This window comes from Procambarus clarkii, chromosome 62, assembly GCF_040958095.1.
Source record: "Procambarus clarkii isolate CNS0578487 chromosome 62, FALCON_Pclarkii_2.0, whole genome shotgun sequence".
Classification (NCBI taxonomy): Eukaryota; Metazoa; Arthropoda; class Malacostraca; order Decapoda; family Cambaridae; genus Procambarus; species Procambarus clarkii.
Window position 1 is genome coordinate 27,995,939 of NC_091211.1, and position 16,069 is coordinate 28,012,007.

The window sequence follows — 16,069 nt, forward strand, 5'->3', positions numbered from 1 at the left end:
AACCTATAAGTATCCTACCTGTAAAGAACCTCCCTCACGTTGACTTGTGCTTGCCCGAGCAGCGTCCCTGGAACGGCGGCCCTTTCTCTTTACCGTCTCAAACGAACCACGTGACAAGTTCCCACATGAACCACCTGGAAGAATTGTGCTTAGTTCTTACCCATGTCAATTCCAAAATTGTAACTACCTGTAATATACTATTATTATTTAAGAATTTTGTTCAACTAATTGTATTAGTGGAGTCCAAGCAGGAATTCACTAATACAGTGGATTCCTGCTTGAGAAAAGTTATTGGTCCCAGACCCTCGGTGAACTTCATTATTGATTACATGCAACCTTTACAATGTCTGGCCACTGTTTGAATACTACGAATGATATAATAAATTTAGGGCAGAGCGATACGTGTTACCTTGTTTGGATGCCTGTGTTCCCCCTAGCAATTAATAGATACCAGGGAGTTAGGCGACTGTTGTAAGTTGCAACTTTGGTGAAGGTCAATCGTTGGCTCCAAGATTGTACCTGGATGAGGTTCTGAAGTTCTTCTACTCCCCAAGCCTAGCCCAGGGCCAGGCTTGACTATGTCTATAATCCTAACAGGCTTCCTGTCCCCAATATTAGGAAACCAATCCAATCCTGTGCAAATTTTTATGTATTACAAAGCAAGATATTGATTTTGAACATGTCAGCATTGCAAATTATAAAATTTTTATCTACTGAGCAGATATGTAATCCCCTGCATCAGTCATCACACTATCACAATCTTAAGATTGCATCCTGTTTTCTGCTGTACAGTGGTACCTCCACTTACGAACCTAATCTGTTCCCAGAGACGGGTCGTAACACAAAAATTCGTAATTCAAAACTAATTTTCCCACAAGAAATAATGTAAATTGAATTAATCCGCTCCACACTCCCAAAAATATCAACTTCAAAATGCATTTCATACATAAGACACACATACATTCTGTACTATAATATGTACAACTTATAGCTTACCTTTATTGACGACTTATTGGTGTATGAAAGACCGAGGAAAAGGGGGAAGAAGAGAGGTGTTAGTCCCTCTAACGTTGTTAGTGTTAGGAGGAGTCCCCCCTTACATTATAACATCAGGCAGTAATGACTTCTCTGGGGAACTCTATGTTTTGCCTGCATACCACTAGGACCTGGTTGTGGCTCACTGCTTGCTTGCCTTATTAAGAATCTCTCTAACGACACACTTGTCTGTAGTGAGACATCCCATTCATTCAAAATAAATGATTTCTCGTTTTTCCTCTATGGTCATCCTCACAAGTGTTTTTTTTAATTTGAACCTTACCACTGACTTTCTTGGGACCCATGGCATGATATATAATAACTACTTTTATGTTCAAAAACAAAAAAAAAAGCACAAAATCAATGAAATTCTTTACAAAGAATTCATGCGCGATCGTCACTAGGAGCGAACGGTCTGGTAAACTGAAGCAGGATCGCCCATCCCACCAGGAACCACGGGCTCCGTCAACCTAAACATATACAGTATCAACAATGTCGTAAGTCGAGTCGAATTTTCTGAGGAAATTGGGGTCGTAACTCGAAAAATTTGTAAGTAAATTCGTTCATAAGCCAAGGTTCCACTGCATTTGGAATTTACTTTAAATTTAATATATTGGATTTGGTACCGGGGTAGGTGCTGGGAATAGGATCCACTGTAACACCCTAAAAGAAAATGAAAACTAATGAACCTAATCAGTAAGGTGATAATTTGGCTGCCAATTTAAAACAGTCATGTGGATAGCTTGTAACTTGCTAATGAAATTATTGCCAAGCTAAAAAGAGTGTTTAGATCATCAGCCAAGAAAATATTGCTACCAAAATGGAATAGGAGTCTAGCACCAGATGGTTTTATATGTATGCCATGACAAAGACCTGGATATTTACCTGTTAAGTAAATTAATACTGTACATTTTTGTAACTGACAAACTTAAATACGGAACTGTATTGGAATACTAAAACATAATTGGTAGTTATTTCTGGTATGTGCCAAGTAACCTTCCAGCATGAGGACATGCTGAATGTCTAATTTACACTTAGTTGAAATAACAAAAAAAAAAAAAAAATTAGCGACCTTACTTTAGATATTAATTTTTGTTCTTGCATAGCATATCACACTCATGTAAAACAACCTCTCATACAAAGGTATTCTAAATAAAACTGAAGTTTTTTAACAGTGACACTAACAGTAAAGTTTTTAACAGTTTTTTAACAATTACACAATAAATTACATACATACATACAACCACACTGTACAGTTATACTGTAGTGTGGTATATGAAAGTGTCAAAAGTTCTTAGCTTGAAGAAAATATATATATTTACTACATTATACAGGTTCTACTCACCCTCCCTACAACGTGATGCCACACCCTGATTGGGCCCAGCAACTTTTTTAGGCTGTTTAGTCTCTGAAAGGTCATGTAAGGAGCCAAGGGATCCACCAGTACTTGTACGAGCAGCTGCTGACTGATCTCCGTTGGACTGATCTCGACGTCCTACGAGTGACTTTTTACTTCGATGTCTATATGCTAAATCCCTGGTGTCATCTCCAGAACTGGACTCTTCTCTCAAAGCATCTTGTTCTTTGAGAATTAAAGCCTGAATCAAGAATTCAAGAAATTAAACTGGATTTTTCAACAATGACTTCCATGAAAGATATACAGTACAATAATTAAAAATTCTAAATTAAATAAATGAAGTACCTGTACATTAAAAATGCAACAATGGAATAAATGGAGGAATGTTTATAACCAGACCAATGCATATTGAATTTGTAGGTACTTGTGCAGTAGTTTTGAACTGTCAAAGAGGGGGGGGGAACTATCAGGAGAACGCACCAAGCTGTTATGCCTATGTAGCACTCAGAAGGGGTTAGGATAAGGATTTGGGATAGGACGGGGGAAAGGAATGGTGCCCAACCACTTGGACAGTCGGGGATTGAATGCTGACCTGCATGAAGCTAGACCATCACTCTACCGTCCACCCCAAGTGGTTGGGCCAAAAAAATCCAAGCTCAAGTTTTTGAGGTTAAGTTGGGTGTAAAGGTAAGAAAAGATAGTGTGGAAATCTTTGGAATCTATGTACAGTATTTCATCGATAGAGTTGATAAGATGTAGCACACACTAGGGAATCTGCACAGAAAGTTTTAAAACTTATCATTGAAAAAGAGTTATCACCAACAACATACTGTAGACAAAATATCACCACAAGGCGCTTACAGTAAGATTATTTAATAAGTGCCATGTTATAAATAATAGTATACTACTATTATGTTAATGCAAAGAACAATTCCAAATAGAGCAAAGCAGTGGAGAAATATATCCTAAGAGACCCATCACTCCCTTCCACCAACACAATCTATACACTAATGTTTTAGTTTGTCATAACTTCTGGAGGCGGCTCGGTACATTAGTGTTACGTCTTACAAATAATGCACACACTAAACATGAAAAACTGGCTAATGAGGGGAATTAAAGCTAATACTCAAGTAAATGCACTAATGCTAAATACAAAGAAATTAGGAATGGCTTTATACCACAAAAGATTGCAAATCAATGAGATAAAGTCTTAAATTATAAGGAAGGAATATAGGTAAAGACAATAGTCAAGGGTCTGAAAAATGAGAGAAATGCTTGGAATACAAATACAGTGGTACCTCGCATAACGATCGCCCCAAAAGACGAACATTTTGGGTAACGAACGGCCCGATCGGCGTCAAATCGTCCCGTATGACGAACGCTGGTTTGAGTAACGTCAACACCACATGGTGGGGTCGCGCTGCTTCTTGCACATTCTTAGACGCCTCCGACAATGCACATAAATTATGTTGTTCTTGTTTAAAGATGCTAATGATGCTGGGATATAAAAGGGTGACTGCTGAGATGTTGCAAAGCATTGACGTTTTTGTAGGAAAAAAGAAATGAAATGTCTGATATACAACAAATGTCAAAAAGGTTCATTCGGTGTTCGGCAGGTAGGCTGCTCCATTATAACAATCTTTGTTTCAAATGTGTTCCATTTGTTTTGTATTTGTCATTTACGTCTCAATAATGGAGAAGCCTACCTTACATACACTGAATAAACCATTATGACATTTTCCTTTCTTCAAATGTGTTCAATATTTATTTTTCATTTGTCTTATAGCAAAAGGTTCGTTCGGTGGTCGGCAGGTAGGCTGCTCCATGTTTCTTACATACAAAAAACGTAAATAATAAAAAAATGAAGAATTTTGAAAACCAGTACAAATGTCAAAAAGGTTCGTTCGGTGGTCTACAGGTCGGCTGCTCCATGTTTCTTAAATAAAAAAAAAACGAAAAATAAAAACTGTTGAAACAATTTGAAAAATGGACAAATGCCATAAAGGTTCGTTCAGTGTTTGTCGGGTAGGCTGCTCCATTATTGAGACGTAAGTGACAAATACAAAACAAATGGAACACATTTGAAACAAAGAAAGATTGTCATAATGGAGCAGCCTACCCAACAAACACTAAACGAACCTTTTGCTATAATGAATATGAAAGACTAGGGCTGCTGGCTGGGTTAGTACTGCGTGAACAACCATTTGTAGCACACGTGCCTCTGGCTCTCAAACACCTGTCCCACACGGTGTTGAAAGACTGCGCTCAATCGGTGCAATTCAGACCCTATTGTTTGAAGAACATAAGGGTCATAACATTGGTGAAGCTAGGCGCAATAAGGGCTTAACACAACGGTCGGATGCCAGTGATACAGCACCTATGAGGATGATACAGCGAGCGTATCCAGGTATAGCTCTGAGCCCCACCCTTGCCATCTCAAATTTATATAGATGATACATAGATGAATCGTTTTCTGCGTTCAGTGATGATGCATCTGATACAAGTAGCATAGATGAAGTGTTAGCGGCTTCCATGGTGGTGGTGTTCATTGATATTTTCAAGAATACCTGAATCTCTTCCTGACTGATGGACACTCTTTGAGGCTAGCTGAATCTCTTCCTGTGTGGGACCTTACAAAGCGATCTTTTCAAGACTACCTTACAAATTGAGCTTTTCCTATAATCGTTTCAATACTACCTTATGCTTTACAAGCTTGGCTACATACCACCTACAAGTACTAAAGCCAAGGGTGCACACGAGTGTGTTATTTGCAAGCACGCAGAACGATGAAACAGGATCGAAAATCTATCTGTAGCTGGTGCAAGGAGAGCAAAGTCGCGCTGTGTACCATGGACTACTTCGTTGACTATTACTCACCTCCAAAGTACTGAGTGTGTAATACAGTGTGTTACTGTGTATATAGTATGTGAAACTATACATATTGTAATTTTAGTGAATTTTTACCACGTAATATTGTGACAATAAACATTTATTGTGGACACATTACTGACACATGTATCACAGTTCCATGGAAAATTATGAACATTCTACTGTATACATATTGTAAAGGTCACAAATATGCATCATATACGATAAAAGAAACAAATAAAACCGCATTGGAAATGCATAGAAAAAATATTTGAAAATATATTTGTGGCAACACGCGGTGCTTGAATGGCCTGCGCGACCGTGTCTGGGAGCTTCACACACGGGCCACCAGCCCCTGATGACGTCACAGCGCACCTTGTCCACGCCCTCACAGTCAAAGTAAGTGGAATTTGGTAATTATTTTTACATAGACATGTTCAGGGATGGTAATTTATCATTTTGCAAAGAAAAATGATATTTTGGGGAACATTTGATGTCATGCCCTCTGGGGGAATTTCACAATAAACACAGTGCATCACACTGGTTACATGGGGGGACACTCGTTTTGTATGACGTCCGTTTCACATGACGAACATGGAATGGATTAAATTCGTTATGCGAGGTACCACTGTATATAGAAAAATAATCAAGTATGAGGAGAGCAAGAAGTAAAGATGCGATGGGTATAAAACCAATTTACACTAACCAAGGCATAGGGTGAGAGGGTGTTCTTGTTTTTTCTCTTGCTAGCATTTGTGACTTCTTCCAGGAGACTCCTTAGGTCCTCTTCGTTGTAATTTGCTACTTCATCATATGCCTGTTGCAAAGAAAATATATTTTTACTACAATAAAGCAATGCTACTGAAGTATGCCACACTTTTTGTTTTAGCACATTCTTACAAAAGATTACATTAAGGAAAGGTTATTATGAAAGCCCTAAGTCAGTATGACTATGCTGTATGATACATGGAAGGGATACAAGAACAGGAAAGGGGTGAAGGAACAGTGCCGATCTACTTGGACCATCAGGGATCAAACACAGACCTACGAGGAGCGAGGCCATCACTGTACCGATAAGTACAAGTGACAAACCCAATTTTGATTAATTACCATTCTTTTTTGTCATTTTCATCTCTCGGTGTAAACCTAGTAATCCTTTCATGGAAGCCAAATCACATTAACTTTGTATGTACAGTACAGAGTATCTCTCTCCTGTGTACTGTTTAACACTAACGATATTTAGGACATTGTAAAAAATCACAAGAGCAGGCTACACCTGAAATGCCAAGTGCCACTGGCAGTGAAGGACAGCCAGACCTTAGGTCTCTATGGTGAGGACCTCGGTTGTGTGTTTTAAACCATTAAACAGCAAAAGTACCCTGGTCATATGGCCCCAGTTCAAAATGTACATAAAAAAAAATCCTAAAGAGGGCAAGCAATGAATCAATTTCGGACTTTAACAATCTGTACCATTTCTTTTACAAATATTCAGTAGCCCCATCCTCCAGGAATTTAACAGTAATATCCTCACATTTACTACAGGATGCAGTGGTTCATTAGCCCCTGCAGCACTTTTAAAGACCAATTAACACTACTGGGAACAGACAGTGTCTCAACCTGTGACTGCCACCATAGTATGCACATCTGGAAGAACTGGCCTTCAGAGGATATCTCACTGCAGAGTTCAGTCCCTGACAATGGTAGTAACAATGGTAGGAATTAGTCATCCACAATTTGACATGCACTTCAAAAATCTGCTTAACCCCTGCACTGGGCAAGGGTTACATCAGGCATTATCTGTTCTGTATGAGCACAGAAAAATGCTTTTAAAAAATAGTTTTTTTTTTTTTGTCTTCGTTTTTGTCGTTAAAAAAATGCATGCCCTATGCATAGAAAAAATGTCTCAAAAATTGTCACTTTTCAAAATAGCAGATGCTTACTGGAGGCCTCAAATGCTGCTTGGGAACACCTTGTACCAGCAGAAATTACAAGTGATACAGTGCCCAAAACATCTCGGGATGTTATGCACGCTATGGGCTGAGCATCTGAGGATCGTATGTGCATCTCAAGAGCTAAACCTATATAAAATTGCTATTCATTCTTGACAATAACTGAAAATTTCAGGAACAAGCATCAGACCTGCTGGTTTACCATTTACCTTAGGTCTCTTAAATTGAAGCACAAGGGCGTGGCCTCTTGACAGTTCCTTTATCCTCTGGTTCTTGATGAGAATAAAAGAAAATCTCAAGAGGGACAAGAGGTCACTATCCATACAATTTTTGAGTAACATCTTTTGCTAAGATTCCCCAAATTAAGTACTGGTACCAAAACAAGAGACCATAGAAGCAAAGACCATAGAAGCCCAAGCCCTCTGCTCTGCCTACAAGGTTGCCAACTAAGCACCAGTGCATGATATTTTTCCTCACCTTTTTAACTTACACAGAACTCTGCATCACAAATTACACCAGTAACTTGGGCCAAAGCAGTCAACAACAATTACACAAAATCTAGGCTTTATGTCAAATGCTCGTCAATGAATTGCAGCTCTCCAATTTAATCACAGAACTCTGCAACTCGCCACCCAAGCTATCAGTTTTGTTGACCAGAAGATCTAGTCTCTTGGTAAGAATCACTCGCACTACTTCCACCAATTACCACAGCTGCCAAATTGTCCAGACATTCATCACAAACCCATTGAAAGTCCATAACACACTGATGTCATAAAATTGTAGTTTTCCTCATCTTCCACCACACAACATACTATCTTCCACCACACAACATACTAGTATCTTCCACCACACAACATACTAGTCATTAAGCAATTCACACGTCAGTGCCTTAGACTTTATAATGTTTCTCTTGCATCTTGGGTGATGCAAGATCACCTTTGCATGATACCTAATCAACCAGATGATGATGCATACATCAGGCTGCAAGCAGCCGCATCCAACAGCCTGGTTGATCAGTCCAGCAACCAGGAGTCCTGGTCAGAGATTTGGATGTAGGGATGTTGAACCCCAAAATCAACTCGAGGCAAGGTTGGGCAGCTGCTACCGCCCTTTGAAGGCATTTCCAACCATTACCTATCTTAACAAGTACTGTATAGTATTAGTAACAAACTATACAGCACGTGGCCTATATATATCCAACTACTGTACTGTTAATGTATGTACATGTAAAACAAAACTTATCTTATGTGCCATCTGAAGGGATGCTACAATCTTATCATTTATATCAATTCAATAGAAAACTATGACTGCTATCACTGGCAAGAATTCGTCCAGTTCAAATCAGTAATTGCGACACTTTGTAGTCCAAAGCCTCCCAGTCTGATAAGTCCCCGACAGCAGTTCGTTAACCAATAATTACCAACAATTGCATGAATGCATAAAATCATCAAAGCAGTAAATTAACATGCAACAAATTTTGTCTTTACTGAAAAATTTTACATTATCTTTCAACTTGAGAAAACAATCTCCTCACCTATAATTTACATGCTTCATAAATTAACACTTCACTAAGTACAGTACTGTACTGATACAGGCATGTTATTTAATATTTGGTATTCATTCCAACCCCTGTCACTCAATTCAATAAATCACAAAAGTGGGTTCCAGAATTATGGACCAGACAGGACCAAATTGTTAGGAGTCTGATCAACCTGTATTTTTTAAGATTTCTTATAGATTTTGTAATTATTGTTCCCAGGAACGTTCCCATGATGGATGTCACACTCGCTGATCAGAGATTTAAGGGTTCTAACCTCCACCAGTACTGGACCTATAACTAGAAGTGAGGCTATGTTTACGACCCCAATATACAGAACACGAAAGATGAAAATCCAAACAGCTTCTTTATGAGCAATATCCAAAACTAATAATTTAACTCATTAACATGAACACAGCAGACTTTGAAAACGAAACCAACATATCCATGCAACCAACCTTAGGTTCCGACTCCTGCAATTCCATATTTATGAAGAAATTTAAAAATACCAATAGCACGAGTGCTAAATGTAATATGGAGAAAAAGCTTGTATATAGGGGAGATACAGTACAAGAAACCCTTAAAGTATATATAGCACCATTGCATAAGAAGGGCAGCGAAGCATTGGCTCAAACTATAGACCAGTCACACTAACATCACACATAATTAAAAGTTTTCGAGCGAGGAATCAGGAATCAACTTTATGGAGTTTTATGGAGAACAATGAACTTGAGTCAAGGTCAACATGGATTTTGCCTTTTGCAATTACTCAACCACTATGACAAGATCACAAAAGCATTAAAAGAAAAAATAAAGTGCAGATGAATATAGGTAGAGACTTTACAAAGGCATTTGATCAAGTGACCATTGAGTGATAGCCAATAAAATGAGATCAGTGGGAATAACAGGTAAAGTAGGGTGATGAATATTCAATTTCCTGTCAAACAGAATGCAAAAGTCAATAAAACAAAATCAAGTACTATACTGTACTTACAAGCAAACTGAAAAACTTTGTACTTCTGAGCACAGTCCTTACACCACCACTGCTCATTTCTTTTATCAGATAAACGCAAAAATACAAGTCACCGCTTCGTGTCATTCTTTGCGGAAGATACAAAAAATGGCATGAAAATTAATTCCATTGAAGACAGTGAAAAACTACAAGATGCTGTCAACAGCCTTCGATTGGGCAAAGGAAAAAAATTATGCTTAATAGTGATAAATTCAATCCATCCTCCTGAAATGTTAGCACAGTACTGTACTTACAATAGCTATTTGGTTGAGAGTACAGTACCAATATGTAGTGATGGACCACCATAGTTCACTTTCTACTTTTAATTTTATAGAGTTCAGAAAAAATAAAAGCTAAGAACCAAATTTAAAAGCCTAGTACAGTATAGGCCTTTAGGCATTCCTAGGCCTAGTATAGAACATAATATACTGTAGTACATATGAGTTATGTACCTGGATTACACCTCGATGGGTTTCTAGGAGTTATTCTACTCCACAAGCCCGGTTCGGGGCCAGGCTTGACTTGAGAGAGCTTGATCCAACAGGCTGTTGCTTGGAGCAGCCCACAAGTCCACATATCTACAACAGCCCAGTAGGTCCAGCACTTCTTGAAGGAAACTATCTAGTTTTCTCTTGAAGGTGTCCACATTTGTTCCAGCAATATTTCTCATACTGTACTCGCTGGGAGTACGTTTAATAACCATGAACCTCTGATGTTTATGCAGTGTTCCCTGATAGTGTCTATGGCACCTCTGCTCTTCACTCATTCTATTCTGCAATATCTTCCATATCGTTCACTCCAGTATGTTGTTATTTTACTGTGTAGATTTGGAACCTGGCCATCCAGTATTTTCCCATGTGTATATTATTTGATATATTTGGAGCTTTAGGACTACAGTACAGTGGAACCTCGATTAACGAATTTAATCGGTTTCGGCACTGAGCTCGTCATGTGAAAGGCTCGTCTTTCAAAACGAATTTCCCCATTTAAAATATTGGAAATAAAAATAATCCGTACCATCACCGAAAACATCAATATGACATTCAATTTTTTAAAATAATGGAGCAGCTTACCCGACATACACTGAACGAACCTTTATGACATTTTTCCTTTTTTCAAATTTGTTCATTTTTTATAGCATAAGGTTTGTTCAGTTTATGTCAGGTAGGCTGCTCCATGTTTCTTAAAAAAAAAAAAAGTTGAACAAATTGGAAAAAAGAATGTCAAAGGTTTGTTTAGTGTTTATCAGGTAGGATGCTCCATTATGACACTCTTTATTTCAAATGTGTTTAATTTGTTTTGTATTTTTCATTTATTTATTAATAATAGATAATAATAATTAATAATATTAATAATAGAACAATGTGTGCCTACCTGGCACACATTGAACGAACCTTTACGACATTTTTCCTTTTTTCAAATATTCAATTTTTTTTTAATTTTTTTTTAAGAAACATGGAGCAGCCTACCTGACAAACACTGAACAAACCTTTTTGACATTTATTCTTTTTTCAAATTTAAAAAAAAAATTTTGTTTATTCTAAAAAAAAAATTCAATGCTTTGCAACATCACAGCATTATTAGCATCTTTAAACAAAAAAAAATAATTTATTTGCATCATCGGAGGCGTCCGAGAATGTGCAAGAAGCAGCAGGAACATAGCATGTGGTTTTCTCGTTAATCAAATGAGCACTCGCCAATCGAGACAAATTGTCGCCGTTCGGCGCGCTCGTTACTCAAAATGCTCGTAATTTGAGTCGCTCATCACTCTAGGTTCCACTGTACAGTACCTGGAATTTATCGCTGTTAATTAAACATGTTATTTTCTGCTGTCCAGTTAAAAATGTTATTAATATCTGCTTGTAGTTTTTCAATGTCTTTAGCAGATGTAATTTTCATGCTGATTTTTGTGTCATCTGCAAAGGATGATAGGAAGCTGTGACTTGTATAACCTCCCTCCCCCGTGAGGGAGAAGGGGAAGTCCCAGGCCACCACACCAGCTATCCACCCTGCAGTTCTGAGGCTGGATGTCAAAAACCGCCGACCGGAGAAAGGAAGGGCTGCACGGGAGCCTCTGGGCCTCACCCAAAAACTGGCGTTTCATTACATTCAATGCTGGTTTTCTGGCGGGAGCCCCTTCGGATCCCCGGAGCTACTTACCCAAGGACAAAACAAGAAGGACTTACCCAGCGAGCTGGGAAAGAACCAAATCCCTGGTGAGCTGACACGCAGACTGGCTGGGAGCCCACACCAGCCAGTCGTCGAGGTAGGCCAGAACCCGAACCCCAAAGAGAGATAGATGGCTCATCACCCGGGTAAGGCGTGTGAAAACGTGAGGTGCCAGACGGTAACGTCTGCTCGTTTTCATTTGGGGAGTTCTGTCCACTAGTTTGGCTTTCAGTAGAAATATTTTAACCAGAATAAGGGTTAGTTTTGGGGTGCTTACCTTTCTGGATGCCTGACCCAGTCAATGAATGGCATAGAATGCTACCAACCACAGGGGGGAGGGGGTGGATTCTATAGGCCATTGCTCCCCGTGCCTTTCTGAGGTGGCCAGGTTCTGGCTCGTGGTCCCCGGTAGGCCTAGAACTCCATGCGCATTGACTGATGCCAGGGTCTAATACATTCATATCAGCCTGGTTAGCTCCGGGAAGCCAAAGGGACTCCCACCAGAAAATGTTATAATGTTTTCTTTTGCAAACAGTGATAGACGGTTGGAGCAAGCTAGGTGAGAAAGTGGAGGAGACCAAAAGCATCAGTACAGTAGTTTCAAAAGCATTATATGAGAGTACTGTAACGAGGGGACACCACGAGCATAGCTCTCATCCCGTAACTACACTTAGGTAATTACACACACGATGGCAGGCTGTTCCTAGTATATTTAACCATGAAATGGCACCAGGATTTTTTTCCACATGTCAAGGTAAACTCCATTACATCCATATTTGCTTTATGCATGTAAAACCCAATCAATAATTGTTCATATGACGATAACTGCATTACCCTGTGAATCAACAAATAACGATAAACGCTGTATAATGGTTAAATATTGGAGCCATTTAGTAACCTACCAGGCAGAAGTGACACCAGTTGCAACTCATTTATTATATATACTGCACTTTTAAAAAGGCCTACTGAGCTGCTGCTCGTTTCCTTTTGGGACCCTCTTGAATACCTTTTAAACAATTTACAGGCATTATGTTTACATATCCATACCATTTTGTACACAAATATTGTACTGTATTGCATTTCACCTACTCCATCACTACACATTTCATTCCCTCAGCCCACTTCACTCATACCACATCACTCAATACCACTATTCATACTCTTGCAAACTAAGTTTCTTTTTTTCATAACCAAGTTTCACTTCCCGATATGAGGCCTTGGAGTAGGTTTGTGATTTAAGTATCTTGAGATGATTTCGGGGCTTAGTATCCCTGCGGCCCGGTCCTCGACCAGGCCTTTTTGTTACACATCCCCAAGAAGCAGCCCGTAGCAGCTGTCTAACTCCCAGATACCTATTTACTGCTAGATGAACAGTGCATCAGGGTTAAAGAAACTGCCCATTTGTTTCCGCCTTCGCCAGGGATCGAACCCGGAACATTAGGACTACGATTCCCGAGCACTGTCCACTCGGGCGCATGATTGTCTTAAAGGAATACTTGCAGATTTTAAGCACTACCACAGGCAGTAACAATGATGCTGCAGCCGACTCCTGGCACCATTTATCAGGTCCAGGGGCCTGTTTTGAAGGCCAGAAAACCTTTTCAATTATTACATGATTTAGAAATGCTTTTCTAGACATATGATCTCAGGTCACTTACAACATTATAGGACATTTTTCATGACTTTACTTTTGAATTTTACTTTACTTTACTACTGGCCTCGTGTGGGCCAGTAGGCCTCTGGCAGTTGCCTTTGTTCTTATGTTCTTATATGAGTGGGATTGGGTGGTTATAAATAGGAGCTGCCTCGTATGGGCCAATAGGCCTTCTGCAGTTACCTTTGTTCTTATGTTCTTATGAATAATGCAGCCAACCTATCATGACTGGATTAGTTTAAGATATGTTTGATTGGGCGGACATTATTATTGTCTCCATTCTAATTAGTTAAGGCAACCTTTATCTATCCAACATTTACTATACAAGAACTTGAAAAGGAATGCTTCTACATAAATCAGGCATGAAAAAGAATTACAATACTATCATCATTAAAAGTGTACATACTAATTAAACATGATAAATGCTTCAATAGTTAATTCACAAAAGCACCTCTCTAAAGATAACATTAAGCATTAAATTAGGCTGTACATTATAAGCATAAGGAAATTAAGCAAGGCTTGTGATTAGAACTTCTAAAAGGCAATTGGAACCTTCATAAAAATAGTGACACGATTTGATTTTTAACCCAGCAAGACTTAAGCTAATTGTCACTTAACACACATCAAGATTATCACACTATTACAATAAGAGTTAGCTATGATCAAGTCCCTACAATCCATCACAATTTGGGTGAATACCAAACCCTCCCTATACCAGCACCAGATATAAGTAAGGGTATGTAGTAATAACAGTAATATAGCAGGCATGTGCTGGGGAGGCCAGGCATGTGCTGGGGAGGCCAGGCATGTGCTGGGGAGGCCAGGCATGTGCTGGGGAGGCCAGGCATGTGCTGGAGAGGCCAGGCATGTGCTGGAGAGGCCAGGCATGTGCTGGAGAGGCCAGGCATGTGCTGGAGAGGCCAGGCATGTGCTGGAGAGGCCAGGCATGTGCTGGAGAGGCCAGGCATGTGCTGGAGAGGCCAGGCATGTGCTGGAGAGGCCAGGCATGTGCTGGAGAGGCCAGGCATGTGCTGGAGAGGCCAGGCATGTGCTGGAGAGGCCAGGCATGTGCTGGAGAGGCCAGGCATGTGCTGGGGAGGCCAGGCATGTGCTGGGGAGGCCAGGCATGTGCTGGGGAGGCCAGGCATGTGCTGGAGAGGCCAGGCATGTGCTGGAGAGGCCAGGCATGTGCTGGGGAGGCCAGTCATGTGCTGGGGAGGCCAGGCATGTGCTGGGGAGGCCAGGCATGTGCTGGGGAGGCCAGGCATGTGCTGGGGAGGCCAGGCATGTGTTGTGCCCCACAGGTTGCCGAGGTCGAGCAAAGTAACAAGCCTTACAACGCGACACAACGTCACGCAATACACAGCTAGCGAGAGCGCCTGTAGCCACAGTTAACACTATTAGAGTAACACACGAGGCAGAAGCTTACCAGTGGTGTGTGTATATGTGTATGTGACGAGGCTGTGTGTATGTGTATGACGGTGTATGTGACGTAGTGCTCTCTCTCATACACACAGTCAGGCCCACCACCACCTCCTGCCAGTCACCTCAGTTATCAGACTTCCGTAAACCGTGTATGCCAACGTCTCTCTGAGCCCGTTGCCTCACACAGCCCTCAGTGGTGGTGTGTTGTGAGATGTGTTGTGAGATGTGTTGTGAGGTGTGTGTGTGTGTGTATACAAGCAGGTACTTGAGAGAGGCCTGTTGTGTGGCCTCGTTGCTGCTCCACCTTCACACTGACCTCAACACCTCCCTCGTCACCCTCAACCACCCCGTCACCCTCTCACCCTCACCCAACCACACTCAAAATACACCTCACTCTCCACACTATCGCCCATAGGTCAGTCAGCCACGCACCAACGGCGGGGTTTCACTATTTTCCGCAGGCGGCCACACTAGTCGACTATCCACACCAGTCACCGCCTACAAAAACAATGTCGAAATATTAACTTACCTTGTCACCCTCCAGCTTGATTTCCTCCGAGGTGGCACTCAAGGCTAAGGATCCCCCTTGAGGACCACTGGCTTGTTGTTTCAAGAATTGTGAGGAGGAAGAAGAGCCAGGCTTGTCCGGATTACTTGAGTCTCCGTCTTGCGGGAGACATGCAGCCATCTTGACTGTAGGCGACGTTGCCGTCATCACGCAAATTTTCTCACTTCTCTTGTTACCTTCCCCCAAACATTCCTCTACCACCATATTGCTCTCTCCTCCTTCCAATCACTGTATTTACCCACTAATTTGCAATCGAATAAGAAAACTCAAATATATTACTACTTACGCCATTTTTTCTCAACTCGAGATAATCCGAAAAGAAATGCGATTATACGTTGGTAATTTTGTACTAAAGGTAAAGAAAAAAGGTGAAAGTTGTAAAATTATTAAATAGTAGAGCACGCGGACCGACGATGGCAAGAAGGGATGTGATTGGTGGAGGGAAGGTCACGTGACCACCTCACCTGTGCGCACGCGCTCCTCCAGACACACTAA

General features: G+C 40.5%; 1 protein-coding gene across 3 annotated transcripts in view; it reads right to left on the reverse strand.

The window, feature by feature from the left end:
• The window catches only part of LOC123766394 (bromodomain-containing protein DDB_G0280777), a 59,015-nt gene extending 43,194 nt beyond the window's left edge, over positions 1 to 15,821 (reverse strand). For 2 of the 3 annotated variants that reach the window (XM_069308415.1, XM_045755456.2), the window contains exons 1-4: positions 15,536 to 15,821; positions 5,967 to 6,077; positions 2,381 to 2,633; positions 19 to 134 (exon numbers count right to left, since the gene is read on the reverse strand). In XM_069308415.1, coding sequence (XP_069164516.1) covers positions 19 to 134; positions 2,381 to 2,633; positions 5,967 to 6,077; positions 15,536 to 15,778 — 723 coding nt within the window. In that variant the 5' untranslated portion in view covers positions 15,779 to 15,821. Of the gene's footprint in view, positions 1 to 18; positions 135 to 2,380; positions 2,634 to 5,966; positions 6,078 to 15,395; positions 15,435 to 15,535 lie in introns of those variants that run through there. The other variant, XM_069308416.1, reaches the window with a different exon arrangement.
• Between the last annotated feature and the right edge of the window lie 248 nt (positions 15,822 to 16,069).